The sequence below is a fragment of the Balaenoptera borealis genome (genome assembly GCF_965194805.1).
Source record: "Balaenoptera borealis genome assembly, chromosome: 8".
NCBI classification, from domain to species: domain Eukaryota; kingdom Metazoa; phylum Chordata; class Mammalia; order Artiodactyla; family Balaenopteridae; genus Balaenoptera; species Balaenoptera borealis.
The window spans coordinates 1,506,452-1,521,984 of NC_138865.1; the positions used below are offsets into that span (position 1 = coordinate 1,506,452).

The 15,533-nt window shown below is 44.6% G+C and overlaps 1 protein-coding gene across 2 annotated transcripts in view; it reads right to left on the reverse strand.

Annotated features, from left to right (window-relative positions):
- Positions 1–15,533, reverse strand: part of DDX60 (DExD/H-box helicase 60) — a 90,918-nt gene that overhangs the window by 30,935 nt on the left and 44,450 nt on the right. For both annotated transcript variants that reach the window (XM_082402083.1, XM_082402082.1), the window contains 6 exons: positions 10,142–10,246; positions 9,466–9,594; positions 8,289–8,410; positions 5,885–6,043; positions 1,761–1,908; positions 265–417 (listed from right to left, as the gene is read on the reverse strand). In XM_082402083.1, coding sequence (XP_082258209.1) covers positions 265–417; positions 1,761–1,908; positions 5,885–6,043; positions 8,289–8,410; positions 9,466–9,594; positions 10,142–10,246 — 816 coding nt within the window. The remainder of the gene's footprint in view (positions 1–264; positions 418–1,760; positions 1,909–5,884; positions 6,044–8,288; positions 8,411–9,465; positions 9,595–10,141; positions 10,247–15,533) is intronic.

Here is a 15,533-nt window from a genome sequence, read left to right on the forward strand (position 1 = left end):
GTATATTTCAAACATAGTTGGAAATAGTTGGAACAGTACTTGTTTAGGGGATACTTGAATCTCACGAAAAAGAGATAAACTGAATGAGAGATTTCAAACGCCCTCCCTCAACTAAATGAGATGGAAAATGAAGTGGTGTCATGGGACGTTAAAAAAAAAAAAAGACATAATTAGATGGCAAAAAATGGTTATTTTCCACTCGTTATGGGTGCTCAGCTTCATACAGACAGAGTTTCAAGTTTTCAAATGAAGAACTTTACTTACCCTAATAAATCCTTTCCTAAAAAGAATCTCAACTAACTGCTTTTCTCTGGTGGTCAAAGAGCTGTGATGATATCCAATCCCCCTTGCTGCCAAAGCCTTCAGTTTGGCGCCTTTCCTTGAGAATTTCACTCGGTCAAACACCCTCTGCAAAGTCTGAAAGAAGCAAGAGTTTTAGGGATTTTGATCATCTCTTATCTAATTTTAATTTAAATCAGAATTTAAAATGGTGAAATGAAAATAACAGGCACACTATATAATAATTTAGCTAAATGAGGCCAATTATTTGAAATTAACTCTACATATAAAAAACATTTTATGGGAACAACAGTAACTATCAGAAATGTTCTAAAGTCTTGGAGCAGAATGTCTCGTGCCGTTTCACCCCATTTCAGGGGTGAGAAGTACTGACCAAGCGGTAGACAATCCCCAGAGGAGGTGCAAGTGTGGCCGCTCCAGCCTGCGGGAGGTCAGATCAGCCCTAGGAGTTCTCCCTGGGGAGAGCGATTTCTCCAAGCAGAGCAGGTTCCTTACCTTATATGGTCTGGGAAGGCTTCCTTCTCACTGTAAATTGGTCACAGATAGCCTTAAAAATATTCCTGCCCTAAGGAGGAAATCCACTTGCATGCAGAGTTTTATGTGCTAAAATAAGCACTGCTTATGAAAGAGAGAAGAAAAGAAAAAACCAAAAACCCTAAGAATCCAAAAGCAAAATACCCTCCATTGTACAGTCAACTATACAATGGGATATCAAGGACCCATGAAAATGATGATGGTTCTCGAAAAGGAGGAAACCATGAAATTTACAAAAGAATGTATACAATAGAATGCACATATACACACACAGGCATATGCCTGTATGCACCTATGTGTGTATGTATGTGTGCGTGTGTGCGTGTGTGTGTGGTCACAAAGATGTGAAAGGTTCATCCAGAAGGGCAGTGATTACTTCCGACTGTTGGCATGGCTTTTATTGTTACTAATTTATTTTTTCAAATTCGTCTACCAAACGCATGCATTATTTGCACTATAAAACATTTTGAAGAAGAAACGGCACACCACATTTAGATATTTCAATGTCTTTTTGGTGGCATGTTTTGACTGTAACATAGAAATCCTGAGCTTTGGAGAAATTGTGTATATATTATTTCAAGTGTATTGGACCGCATGTACCGAAATATTCGGTTGAGGCGTGTGAGACCGGAGCATAGAATTCAGGCTGTGAAAAACAGTATTGCAGGAAGAAATCACGGAAGGACAGCCACCCCCAGGGGTTAACTATTAACAAGCACAAAATCATCTATAAACCTAATCCTGTCTTCTTCAAACACACTCCGCAGAGCCCTCAGGGTTAGGTACAGACAGAGAGCCATGCACAAGGATTTCTGTTCTGGAAGCGACAGCACCGAGGTATCACACCCGGCAGCGTCTGGAGCTGACCAGTAGTAGCGGGAGCGTGAAATGATTTCCAGGAGCACTGCTCCATCCTAAGGGCTCACCTCAGCGTCTATGGCCTTCTGATCAGCATATGTGCAGTCCTGAGGGATCTCCAAGTTCTTCTCGAGACTCTTGAGGAGATTATCATGTTCAGCTTCACGGATTAGGCTTTGATCCATTTTTCTGGGATTTTTCTGGCTTCTTTTATCTCTGTTTATAAAAACAAATTTTAAGTAATGAACGGCCACATTTGGCTGCCATAGGAAGCCCGGGACGTCCTTGATCCCCTCATCACCCAGACATTCACTGCTACATACACCCGGATCACCCTGAACGAACCTTCTCCCTCGGAAGCCTCTGGAACTTGTGTTCCCTCATCAGAAAAGTCCCCTACTGTGTCTCAATAGTCCCCTCCTTTCCTCCTACTCTAAGCATCCTTCTTGCCAAATCCAGTTCTCCCGATATGACCCCCCTGTCCCTTGCTAAAGTGATGGGCATTCTCTCTTTCACAGGCTTGGAGGAAGGTAGGTGCCCCTGGCCCCACATGGCCGAGTGCAGGCCAACTCCTCCTCTCCGCCTGCGGACGCTACAGCAGCTCCGAGTTTGGTTGCCAAGGGCTCTTGGTGGCACCATCCCCTGCAGAAGTGCCCTCTGCTGACAAGAGCTCCCAAGAAATGCCTGGAAGGTTACAACACCTCCTGGGACCGGGAATGTGGCCCCCAGCCAGTACCTGACTGATAAGCGGCACACGAAACAGCCCCCTCGACCCACGCTGGCACGGTCCTGCCGTGCGCCCAGGCCTCCCGGTTGGCCGGGGTCGGCATGTTCCAGCAACGCCACACCCTTACGCCTCTTCCTCACTTTCCCTCTGTTGCTTCCTCGCTTTCTTGCAGGCCCCGCTCAAGCACACCCCTTCCACAGATCACTTCCACGAGGTCCCATCTCAGATCTCTGCGAGGAATCTGGCCTAAGACGCTGCCCCACAAGCACTGGCTTGGACTCAGTCACCAAAGCGCATTATCCATCGCTCCTCACGGGAACCGCCTTTCAGACACCCACATCTCTGGTCCTTTCTTGGTCTGTTTCTGGTGAAGGAGAAAAGCTGCTGCCGTTATCAGTAAACAAAGGATGCTGCAGCCATCAAGCCACTACAGTCACCCCGACGGTGAGCCCTGAGGGAACTCAGGATGGAGACCCATGGGCTGCCCACCGCCAAGCCCACAGCCTCTGCAGCCCCCCTCCATGGTGCACCCCGAGGGGACTCAGGATGGGAAAGCACAGGACACTGGCCCCAGAGAGCTGAGGTGCAGATCAAAGGAATGATTCCAGTGAGCCCAGACTCTTGCATCTTCCCATACACTGAAAAGTGCTAAACTCCTTAACTTGAGATGCCTGGTTTTCTTTAATGAACAGTCATCTTTTGATGTTCCGACCACCTGGCCTTTGTTGCAAACGCTCCTCTACATCCTGGCTCCCCCCTTACCTCCTGGGAGCAGCCCCTCGGAGCTGTCTGAGAGGCTGCCTCCCGGGCTTAAGTCCTCAGAACGTCCAGCAAACAGAACCTAATTCTCAACTTTTAGGCTGTGCTTTTTTGTTTTAGTCGACACTCTCACCTTTGCACATAAGACAGCTCCTAATATGAGAATATGTGCTAACCAGTGTCCCGTCTAACTCCATTTCAGGGGTGAGAAATACAGACGAAGCAGTGGACGCACCACCAACTCACTTCCTGTGACATTCCCTTCACCTCCAGGGGCAATGCCGGGACCAGCACAGGCAGAGGACTAACGGAGGCCCCCATACTGTTGTCTAAGGATTTCTAAGTTTTAAACTGAGGTACCAAACTTTCAGATAAAATACATCCTCCTCCTACCCTGACAAATAGAGCCCCGTAACCACCTGGAATCTGAAGGGTGAGAGTGAGCTCCAGAGGGATGTCCCCTGAGCTGCACCAACTCCTAACTTGAAGGGAATGGCTGCAGATGGGGAGGCTGGCGTGGGGTTCTCTGAAGCACAGGGCCCGGGGCAAGGGTCCCAACACCCTCAGTGTAATCATGGTGCTGAATGAGGTAGGAAAATGCTGACTGAAAGAAAATGCACAACCTAAAAGTTGAGAATTATGTTCTATTCGGTGGACATTCTTAGGACTTCAGGCCCAGGAGACAGCATCTCAAATAACTCTGAGAGACTGCTCCGCGGAGGTGAGGCAGGGGGGGCTGGGAGCCAGGATGCACAAGAGTGTTTGCAACAAAGACCAGGTGGTCGGAACATCAAAGGATGACTGCTAACTAAAGAAAACCAGACACCTCAAGTTAAGGAATTTAGCGCTTTTCTGTGTATGGGAAGATGCAAAGTCTGGGCTCACTGGAATCATTCCTTTGATGTGCACCTCAGCTCTCTGGGGCCAGTGTCCTGTGCTTTCCCATCCTGAGTCCCCTCAGGGTGCACTGCCGGGGAAAGTGGTGGCTTGACGGCTGCAACATCCTTTGTTTACCGATAGGACAGCAGCATTCTTAGTTCATGAAAACATTCGTCTTATTTTTAAAGCTTGACTTGTTGGTCACTAATGCAACTTGACATCGTGACTGCCAGCGTCCTGAAGAAAAGCTGTCTAAGGACTAGTGATTGAAAAGGCTGACACCTACCATCACTTCCAGGGAAACAGCATAACAGGCAGAATGAAGAGACACAGAAGTGTCAGCAGGAAATTCTGACTTGCTCCAGAATGTGAAAAATCTGAGCCCCAGAAGCTCTAAAAGCTGTTTCAACTTCCAGGGAAGTAACTACCAATCATTGCAAAATATTTATGGGCCAGCTGTGACCTGCCAAGCAATGTGTTAAGACTGTGTAAGCAGCTCTTTACAGGAAACCGCCCTCAGCAGGAAGCCCCTTTCCTTGTCACTTTAGCAGAGCTGCACTGTGACTTTTCACCAGGCATCCTGTGCCTTACTCATCTCCAGCCCAAGCACAGCTTTCAAGTCTTTTGATCACACAATACTTTGCCTAACTTATCGGTTCTTTCTGTAGGTCAAAGAAGGAGGAGAGAAGAGTCAGTAATTAACAGGTGACCAGATCTCTGCCCAAGCTTCCCCTTCAGTAATCTCCCGAACAAACTGCGTGATCAAGAGAACATCTAGAGGAAGATCACGAGGAGTCCACGAGCCTGCACACAGTGGGGGACGGCGGTGACCCTGACCCCCCCATCGCAGTGATTAACTGAGATTACTCCCCTCCTTCCCTTTACAACTTCCATGGCCGAGCAGAATCTCAGAGGTGGTTTTGGGGGGACACTGAGTCCACCATCTCCCCAGACTGCTGGCATCCTGATTAAAGGAACCTTTCCTTTCTGCCGACATTTGGGAGTATGTAATTGATTTTGTAAGCAGCAAGCAGCAGGACCCGAGTCATTCGAGAACAACGGGATATATTAATAAAAAGAGGAAAACGCACGGTCCCTGCTGTGAGAGAGCTAACAATTTAGGAAAAAGACAGCAACACATCATAATCGACCTACTAAATACTGCAGCATAGCAAGAGCCCGGGAGAAAGGGCACTAAATCTAAGTGGGGCATGAGGGCAAGCTTCAGAAAGGGACAGCAAACTCATGAGCAGAAGCTCTGGGGGCGAGCTGGAAGGAGGGACCTCAAGGCAGAAGGGCCTGGTCACGGGAAAGTGCAAGAGGACGTGTCACGCAGGGAGAAGAGTAAATATCGAGTATCGTCGGATGAGAGTAGTAGGACGTGATCTGAAAGAGGGCAAAACTCCAAACATGGTGACCCACCAACAATGGCCCAGGAGAACGAACAGTGAGTGTGGGTAAGTTAATCAATGAGAACGTCAGCAAGAGCGGTGTCAGCTACACTGCAGGGTGGGGAGCCTTGAAGCTCCCAAGTCCAGGAAGAAGACCGCTGTGATCGCCCGAGGAAGATGCGAGCCCGTCTAGACCAGGCTGCCACTGAGGATGGGAGGGTGGGAGGAAGGGAAGACGCATCTCAGACCCAGAGTCATCAGAATGAGACACCGAGAACAAGGCGGGAGCCAGGAGCACACACAGTTCTGCGAAGCCCAGAACTGGCCTGCAAATAAGGGACAGCTAGGATGTCTGTGTAGCCCAGTGTACATTCCTGGTGGGACTTGCGACGTATTTCAGCCTTCCAACCACCAGCGTGCTGAGTCACATACTCACATTGTCTTCTGTGTCTCAAGGGATTTTCTAAGTTTTCGAAGTTTGTTCTCCATGTCATGGGCCTCCTTATCAGCCTTGAGGGGCCTCCTGCTCTGTTGCTTTATCTCTAGGAACGTTTTCACACTTTCAGCGCTTTTCTCTACATCCCCTAAGTTAAATCTGGAAACAAAGGAAAAGAATGCTTGCCTTGAAAGTAATGTGATAAATACAATTCAGTCATATAGCCATCCACTGCTGTCATCCTGACACACAGCTGTTGAGTTTTTAATCTCCACTTTTATGAGCTTCATCCTGAACAGGCACACGAGGTGTTCTGGGTCAGCAGACCCATCATTAACCAACTTACAGGAAACAAGAAGTCCCCTCCTGGGGCAATGGCAAGCAGAGCCCCCAGAGATTTCTCCTGGAAGAGGGGTCAGGCACCCCACAGGCAAGGAACAGATAACAATGGATTTTCTCTATTTACAGAAGAGAGATGTTCCTCCTCCCCCTCTTAAGAGGTCAGAAAAAAATTTTTTACTCTTTTTTATTTATTTTTATTGTTATCGTAGTTGTTCTTGTATTTAATTCCACTGGTCTTTAGGTCTGCCTTGTAACAGAATCAAAGACCCTTAGTATTAGATAAATATATGTAAGTCCAGATATTTTTTTTTCCAAAGTATAGTTAATTTACAATATCATGTTAGTTTCAGTTGTACAACATAGTAATTCAGTATTTTTGAAAATTCTATTCCATTTAGGTTATTACAAGATCAGGGCTATCATTCCCTGTGCTATACAGTAGGTCCTTGTTGCCTATCTAATATACAGTAGTTTGCATCTGTTAATCCCAAACCCCTGATTTGTCCCTCCCCACTTTTCCTCTTCCCTTTGGTAGCCGTAAGTTTGTTTTCTATGTCTGTGTGACCGTTTCTGTTTTACTTATACATTCACTTGTATTATTTTTTAAGATTCCACCTATAAGTGATAGCATACAGCATTCGTCTTTCTCTGTCTGACTTATTTCACTAGAGAATATTATGGTTAGTGAAATAAGTCAGATTTCGTGACAGCCAAATCTTTTGTGAATTTTAGTGCCTCCTTTGCTTTTCTCTGTGTTTTTTTGTTTTCAGTTTTATTGAGACATAATTGACATATAACACTGTATACGTTTAAGTTATACAAAACATGACAAGTTGATAAAGGTTTACATAGCAAAATGATGACCATAATAAGGTTAGTTCACAAAACCACCACCTCACAAAGTTACCTTTTTTTCCTTTTGTGGTGAGAACATTTAAAATCTACTCTTAGCCACTTTCAAGTATGCAATACAGTATTGTCACCTATAGTCACCATGATGGAATTAGATCCTCAGGACTTATTCATTACATAATTGGAAGTCTGTACCTTTGACCAGCATCTCTCCCTTTCTCTCACCCCCATGTCCCTGGCAACCACTAATCTACTCTCTGTTTCTATGAGTAAGGCTTTTTCAGATTCCACATACAAGTGAGATCATATAGTAAAATTTTGCTCTTTTAGGCAGGATGGAGAGAATTGGGGGTTTTCATCCTAACTTCTTGGATTGTGACCATTTCTTTCTAGAGACCAGGTAAACCCAGGAGTTACTGGCCTCTACAATCCAGAAATGTCTCCAGAGTCTGGGCTTTATACCTTTCAAAATGGAAATACCTAGGGACATATGGTCCAGACTTCCTGGCACCTTGGGACTTAAACTAGCATATTGTAAGGCTACTTTAATTTTATGTGGGGTAATGGTGTGCATAAACATTTGATCTCTTTTGTAAAAAACCTAGGTATTGACTGAAAATTAACAAGACCTAATTAAAAATACACTAGTTTATAGTAAAAGGAGAAGAAGAAATGGAGAAGGAAAACAAAATAAAGAAGGTAATATGTAATAGCACAAGTAAAATTATTTTTGTAAGAACTGAACTAGAAAGGTGTAGTTTTAAATATGCACTCTAATAACAAAAGGGCACCAAAAATCGTATTGAACACTATTTTACCAGAGTCAAGTTTGCGTAACTTCCCTCTACTTAAAAGAATGCATCTGGGCTTCCCTGGTGGCGCAGTGGTTGAGAGTCTGCCTACCAATGCAGGGGACACGGGTTCGAGCCCTGGTCTGGGAGGATCCCACATGCCGCGGAGCAACTAGGCCCGTGAGCCACAGTTGCTGAGCCTGCGCGTCTGGAGCCTGTGCTCCGCAGCGGGAGGGGACGCGGCGGTGAGGGGCCCGCGCACCGCGATGAAGAGTGGCCCCCACTTGCCGCAACTGGAGAGAGCCCTCGCACAAAGGCGAGGACCCAACACAGCCATAAATAAATAAATAAATAAATAAAAATTAAAAAAAGAATGCATCTAATACAAATTACAACCAAAAACAAATTAAATGACTTACAAAAAAAACAGTGCAGGTAACTTCTCCATTTGCCTTAGCTTTTCAACGAGAAATGGAAACATAACTGTCATGTTTTCTGAACTAACAACCGGAGGACGAAGATTCCTCAGGACCATTCTGGCCTGTGGCAGTGAAAAGAAAATTACTGTAAGTTCTGCATAATGAAGACATGAATTCCTGCTTCTGGCTAAAACACATTCATAGTTATCTAATCTATATTTCTGTGGTTCTTTAACAAAAATAATGAAAGTATAAGATAAAACATTGCAAAAGAACCATCAAAGAAATATATAAATCAATATTTATACATCATATACTAGAGAACAGAAAGATAAACAGTAATAACCACGCGCGTGCGCGCGTGCAATTTAACATGCAATTTTTTAAGGCAACACAAATCAGTCTGGAAGAGGATTATCTGGTAAATGATGCTGGTTCTACTACATGGCAGGAGGTGGGGTAAATCAGTTTCTCTCTACATCATGTAACATATATATACATGATATAAGTTTCTCTCTATATCATGTATCACTCACAAATACATTTTAAAGGTTTTTCTTGACAAAACAAGTGGAATAAAATACAATTATATAGGAGCAGGAGGAGATAATCTAAGTTAAAATATAATGGGAAAAACTCACCTGAGAAAACTCTAATACATGTCACACCCCAAAAATCAGAAACCTTAATATGTGACAACAGAGCGAACTCCAAAATAAAAAGACCCGCAACTTACTTAAAACAAATATGCATAACTCATACGACCCTGGACTAAGGTTGTAATACAAAAATAGTTCCTACAAATTAAAATAAAAATCATAAAAGAAAAAAAAACTTTCCAGATGAAAAAGAGATAAAGGGATGAAAAGTTCTTCTCAGCTGCTGTCACTGTGATTCCAATCCCGAGCACCATGACCAGGACCGTGGAAAGGGCCCCTCTGTCCTCATCCGTCAGAACGTGGAGCACACGTCGGGGGAGGGACAGAGGACAAGACAAGGACATAGGTCCTTTCTCTCTCTCTAGTCTATCTCAGAATCACGGGACTTCATGCTCAACTGAAAATCCTACAATGGAAGTTGAAGATTTAAAAAGCCAGAAGATAGCAATGACCGCACAGCACAGCTCAAGGGAACGAGGACACAGAGGTGCTTCACCCAAAACACGTGTGAGAATTACCTCCTTGACGTGACCGCTCCTCACCCAGCCTGTCAGTTCTGCCTTTAAGCTCTCTTCATACTTTCGAGCGTCCGTCTTTCGAATGACTATTTTATTCTTAAAATGAACGAATTCCTCCGGACACAACTCCTTGAAGAGGAATACCACAGAATTCAATAAAATCATGCAAGAAAATCCAAAAGTGTCTCTCAGCAATATGTCTCATTAACAGAATTACAAGCGTCTTGAGAGTAGAGGTTGAACTTCTATCTCCCCATCATTTCTGGTGTGTAAACCTAATAGGATGGTGAACTCTTAAGGCAGAATGTACAGCAAAACCAAACAGGAGATGAACACAGATGGACAGAGAGAAGGGAGGGGCGTGAGAGGAGAGAAAGGCAGGAACAGAAACCCAGGACCCAGCACACGGGAGGGGAGATGAAAGGATTGTCCTATCACAGAAAGTGAAAGAGGAAGCGTGCTCAGGAGTTCAGGGGCATTCCGCCCAGCTACAGGAAAACACAGACTGTCAGGAGGAAGGCTGTCAAGAGATGGGGCAACCTTATCTTGGAAAGAGTCCACTGGTAACTTTCAAAGATCAGATGCAAGTGATCGGAAAGAGTGAGAGCTTGTCTTTGTCAACAGCAGTTACCATCCACTTCAATCAATTCAAAATAATTGCAGAATTACTATTTACCTGAGCCCTGGGCCAGCTTTCCCAGAATTCAAACATGGTATCATAAAGCTGGATCATTTCTCGAGGTGAAAGGGTCAGGTCAGAAGGGAATCCAAACTTTTCAATCTATGTTTAAAATAAAATTGAAAAATTTAATATTCCTTCTATTCCGTCTGACGTTCCATCCTCTGCCTCAGCATCACTCATCATCATGAACCCGAAGACACTGAAAACAGCACTGATCTAAAAGGCTCAATAATGGCTCAGCGCAAACAAAACACTGACCAAGAGTGTCCCTGATTTACTAAGAGAGAAAAAAAAAACCCAAAAGCCCACCAAAAGGTTTTTGTATTTCCTAAGACCTTTCAGCTGAGCCAGTTCTCTTACGAGGGCTGGGAGGCTCAAACATCTGTGCACTCAGTTGAGACAAGAACACACAGCCTCCACCCTGCAGCTGGAAGTGGAACTGATTTAATTATGGATATGATTCCTGGCTTTTGAGCACCAAGCCAGGCTAAAAGGGGGCAAATCTGATGTTCTCAAGTCCTGTGATAACTTGAAGGTCACGTTCACGACACGCAAGGAAACTTCTCCCCAGGTTACTGACTTGGTTCTCCTAAGCCTTCTGGATAGCCACGTCATTATTTTTCCACAAATATTTTATAATATAGATTAAAAATTCCTGTTCTCCAAAAGCTTGTCCTGCAGTAAATGCTACTGGATTCAACCACTGTTGCTACGAATCCACTGCCTGTGAAACTATGATCCCTGAGACACTGGCAGGTTTTGGGGACGGGGGCGGGGTTTTATTCTAGGAATAGGCTTCCTCAGGGGTTCTCACTGGAAACGTTAAATCTCCAAGAAGGGGCTACAGTATCCAGATTTCTCCAAAGTTATTTGACAATAGGGAACTTGTTTTAGTAAACAGCTACTAAGTTATGAAACTCAGGTTTGGAAGTTCTGGGCTAAAAAAAGCCACCCCAAACAATACAGCTGAAAAAAATTGTTTGGTAGGATGGAAAGTGCAATCAAGTTTGAATCAGAAGATCTAGTTCTAATTCTACCTCTAAATGCTAGTTCCTCATTTACAATATAGGATCAAAATATCTGTCCTGCCACCTTACAGACTGTGCTAAAAGCAAACAAGATAAATACATCAGTACAGGTTTTTTTAAACTTTTTAAACTAGTAGATAAATAAGTCTTGAAGAGCTAATGCCCAGTATGGTGATTACAGAAAACGAAGCTGTATTATGAACACCAAACATGCTAAGAGACTAGATCTTAATTGTCCCACCACAAAAAAGGGATGAGGGGCTTCCCTGGTGGCTCAGTGCTTAAGAATCCCCCTGCCAATGCAGGGACCACGGGTTCTATCCCTGTTCCGAGAAGATGACACATACCGCGGAGCAACTAAGCCCGTGCGCCACAACTACTGAGCCTGAGCTCTAGAGTCCGCGAGACACAACTACTGAGCCCGTGCACCACAACTACTGAGCCCGTGAGCCACAACTACTGAGCCTGTGCTCTAGAGCCCGCGAGCCACAACTACTGAGCCCGTGCACCACAACTACTGAGCCCGTGAGCCACAACTACTGAGCCTGAGCTCTAGAGCCCGCGAACCACAACTACTGAGCCCGTGCACCACAACTACTGAGCCTGCGCTCTAGAGCCCGCGAGCCACAACTACTGAGCCCGTGCACCACAACTACTGAGCCCGCGCGCCTAGAGCCCATGCTCCGCAACAAGAGAAGCCACCGCAATGAGAAGCCTGCACACCGCAACGAACAGTAGCCCACGCTCGCCGTAACTATAGAAAGCCTGCGCGCATCAACGAAGACTCAACACAGCCAAAAATAAATAAATAAATTTTAAAAAATAATAAAAAGTAAAAAATGTTTAAAAAAAAAAAAGGAAGGGATGAGGACTCAGACTTGACACAGGTGGCAGACACACTGCAAAATAAATGTATCAAATCAACATGCTGCACCCCTTAAACTTACACAAGGTTTTATGTCAAACATATTTCAATTAAAATAATCAACCAGGCTCTGAATAAGGCTTGTAAAAATCTATAGGATGCAGGTGATTTCCTGGAGTCACTGTTTAGCATCTCAGTCTGAGCACTGAACTAAACGAACAGAAAAAAACTACATTCTGCCAAATAGTACATGAATATGTTATTTTGGAATGTTAGCACTTTCTTCTCTTATTATTACTACTTAAAAGTGGCAACTTATTTAGCCTAAATAAAATAAAATAAATCCAAGAACTATCATAATTTTTAAGACACAAATCTTCTGTTTTGGTCACGAGAATGCTTATGATTTCTTAGGGCTTTTAAGCTTTTAAAAAAGCCTGCGTGTCCTTATTTCTACCATGGAGGGCAATTCTGCCTTTGCCACGGGTTTGTTGTCAGAATTAAGTTACGTAATACGTGGCATAGGCCTAGTAAACTGCCTGGCATGTGATCGATGCCTCAACTGTCGCTGTGACTGATGAATGACCAACCTACAGGTCTTAATGTTTTTAATCAATTTCACAACTCCGTGGCTAAAAGCTGGGCATTCCCTTCAGTTGGTCTTCACTATACGATAACTTACGAGCTGGTAAAAAACTGAGCCAGCCCAGGTGTAAAAGGAAGAGACATAAAAGGTCACAGATTCACACCCTCCTTCATTTATGAACACACAGCATTACCCACGACGTTGTTTGGGCAAATCACATCGTCCCCAACCTCGCAGGTGACAGAAGCACTGCTCCACGTGCAGGCGAAAAAGACCAGTGGCTCAGCTCCTCCCACACTTGCTGGGGCTGACACCGCCATCCCACCCCACCCCCGGCAGCCTGCAGCTGTCCCTGGGGGGCCGGACAACTCTCCACTCCGCCAGAAACGAGCCTCATGTGAAGGTGGGCACTCCCTCACCTCACTCATCTTGCCCCCCTCCCTTCTGGAACCACCCCTGTGACAGAGCTACAGAGCAGACGCCCAAGGGGGACGGCTCTTCTCTTTACGTTGCCACAGCTCATTACGCTTTTCCACGCCACCTGCTCTCGCACATCAATCTGAAGTCTACTACACAAGATCAGGAAGCATCTCCTTGTTCAGAAAGGCCAACTTGCTTTTTATCACTGATGCTTTAGGAAACATCCCATACACACAGCTGCCAAAATACATATTTAACACTATCCAAGCCCCATTCCTATTGCCAACGTCCGGGAGCCTGAAGGAGACTCATGCAGCAGCGTGACCTTTGCAGAGGTCACATGGGGTTAGGGGAGCGGGAGCAGCTTCACAGTTGTTCCATTAATAGGTACTGAGATACAGGAAAGGCACTTGGACCACAATGCCTGCCTCGCCAAGTTCTCCCAACCACCGTGCTCACTGCTGTTTAAAGACAACCTGGGCTTCCCTGGTGGCGCAGTGGTTGAGAATCTGCCTGCCAATGCAGGGGACACGGGTTCGAGCTCTGGTCTGGGAAGATGCCACATGCCGCGGAGCAACTAGGCCCGTGAGCCACAACTACTGAGCCTGCGCGTCTGGAGCCTGTGCTCCGCAACAAGAGAGGCCGCGACAGTGAGAGGCCCGCGCACCATGATGAAGAGTGGCCCCCGCTCGCCGCAACTAGAGAAAGCCCTCGCGCAGAAACAAAGACCCAACACAGCCAAAAATAAATAAATAAATGTAAAAAAAAAAAAAAAAAAAAAGACAACCTGCCCTGAACCATCTTAACACAACAAATGACTGCGAAAATACTACGCTACTTAAAAACGCCAGGAAATAACGTGGAAAGAGAAGAGAAAAGGAGAGAAAGAGAAAGGAGTCTTGTTATCAATTTGTGGGTTATCATCACTATTCCAGTTTGGGGATGTGAGTTAGGTCACAGGAATTTTGTCCACATTTTAGTTTTCTTTAGAGTGTAGATAGAGCCACTGCCACACAAAAGAGGAAGTTCCATAATAAAATCCTGTTGGAAAATTACCATCGCTAGGATTCATTCTGTTGCTTTTAGAAGCTACTGCATCACAGCCCAAAGGCTATAAAGTGATTCTCACTCACTCCCTCACCCAGGCATTTGTCCACCAGATTGTTCAGAATACAGTGATAAGACTGCAGGCTCTGGAATCGATCTATCTGAGACTGCATCCCAGCCCCACTCCTTCCTCAGTGGTACAAGTTTTCTCTGCCCCACCTTCCTCACTTGCCAAATGGGAATATCAATACAGCACGTATCCTAAAATTGTTGTGATGGTTAAAAGAGACAAAATACGTAAAATTCCTAGAACCCAAAGTAAGTGCTCCATTTGGGTTGGCTATATTTGTGTCATGTACATTTTAATTTTATATACATAGCAGTTAGTTACAAACTACAAGGACACAAAATTTGTCTTCAAGGACTTAAGTCTAGTAAGAAGACAAGCATGTAAAGAACTTCAGCAGCAAGCTGACCATAACTGTTGTCATACAAGAAAAATATAGACAAGGTGCTATGGAGAGAAGATTCCATCCAGCTAAGGAAGTCACAGAGGATTCTGAAGAGGTTTCCCATTACAAGGATCATCAAAGATGAACAGAGTCTGGAAAACAGGCCCTTTGCATCTGTGCTGAAACACTCCAGTTTACATATAAATCATGAGGGCTTCCAGGTAAAATCCATCAAGTGGATGAACAGAAAGGACTTGGGGCCAGTTCCTAGAAGACCTGGGAAGCCTAGCTAAGGAGCTGTGCCTTTTGCCGGTTCCAAAGAAAAGCCATCAGAGGCTCGGCAGGATCAGAATTATCCTTACTAATTATTTATCTAAATTAGCTTTCTGATCCAGATGATTATTTAGGCAGAACATGGAACTACTCCCTGTGACATCAAATATTTTAAATAAAGAAAACTCCATGTGCCTTAAAAATTGTCCATTTAGAAGGCTCATCTGACAACAGAATTTAGAGTATATTTAACTTATCCAGTCTTGGAAGGAAGGCAAACTATTGCTTAATTATCACTTTGAGTGGCAACCAGAGCTTTAATGGGCCATTCCTGAGAATAGAAGGAAAAAGGAAAAATAATATGCAAGAAAAATTAAGAAATCTTCCCCCACTCAAACCCCAGTGTGCCAAATGAGGTCCCCTTAAGACCTCCACCTTACTGATTCACTACCAAAAAGTCATGTTGTGATTGCTATGTTAGTGAAAAGCGTCTTTTCCTTGTTTGACCTAATTCACAGCAATCAGATTCTCACACGTACAAGGTACTGTCCACACACAGCTGTAGCTGCATTAAGAGAAGTGTTAGTGTCCTTGAAGGTGGACAGATGGGACACAGGTGCTGAGAAGAAGGAAAATGGGCAAAGAATAAAGAAAATCGACCCCAAAAAACTTCAGGTTAAGATGTTCAGTCATTCTTAAGCTTTGCAGATGTAGG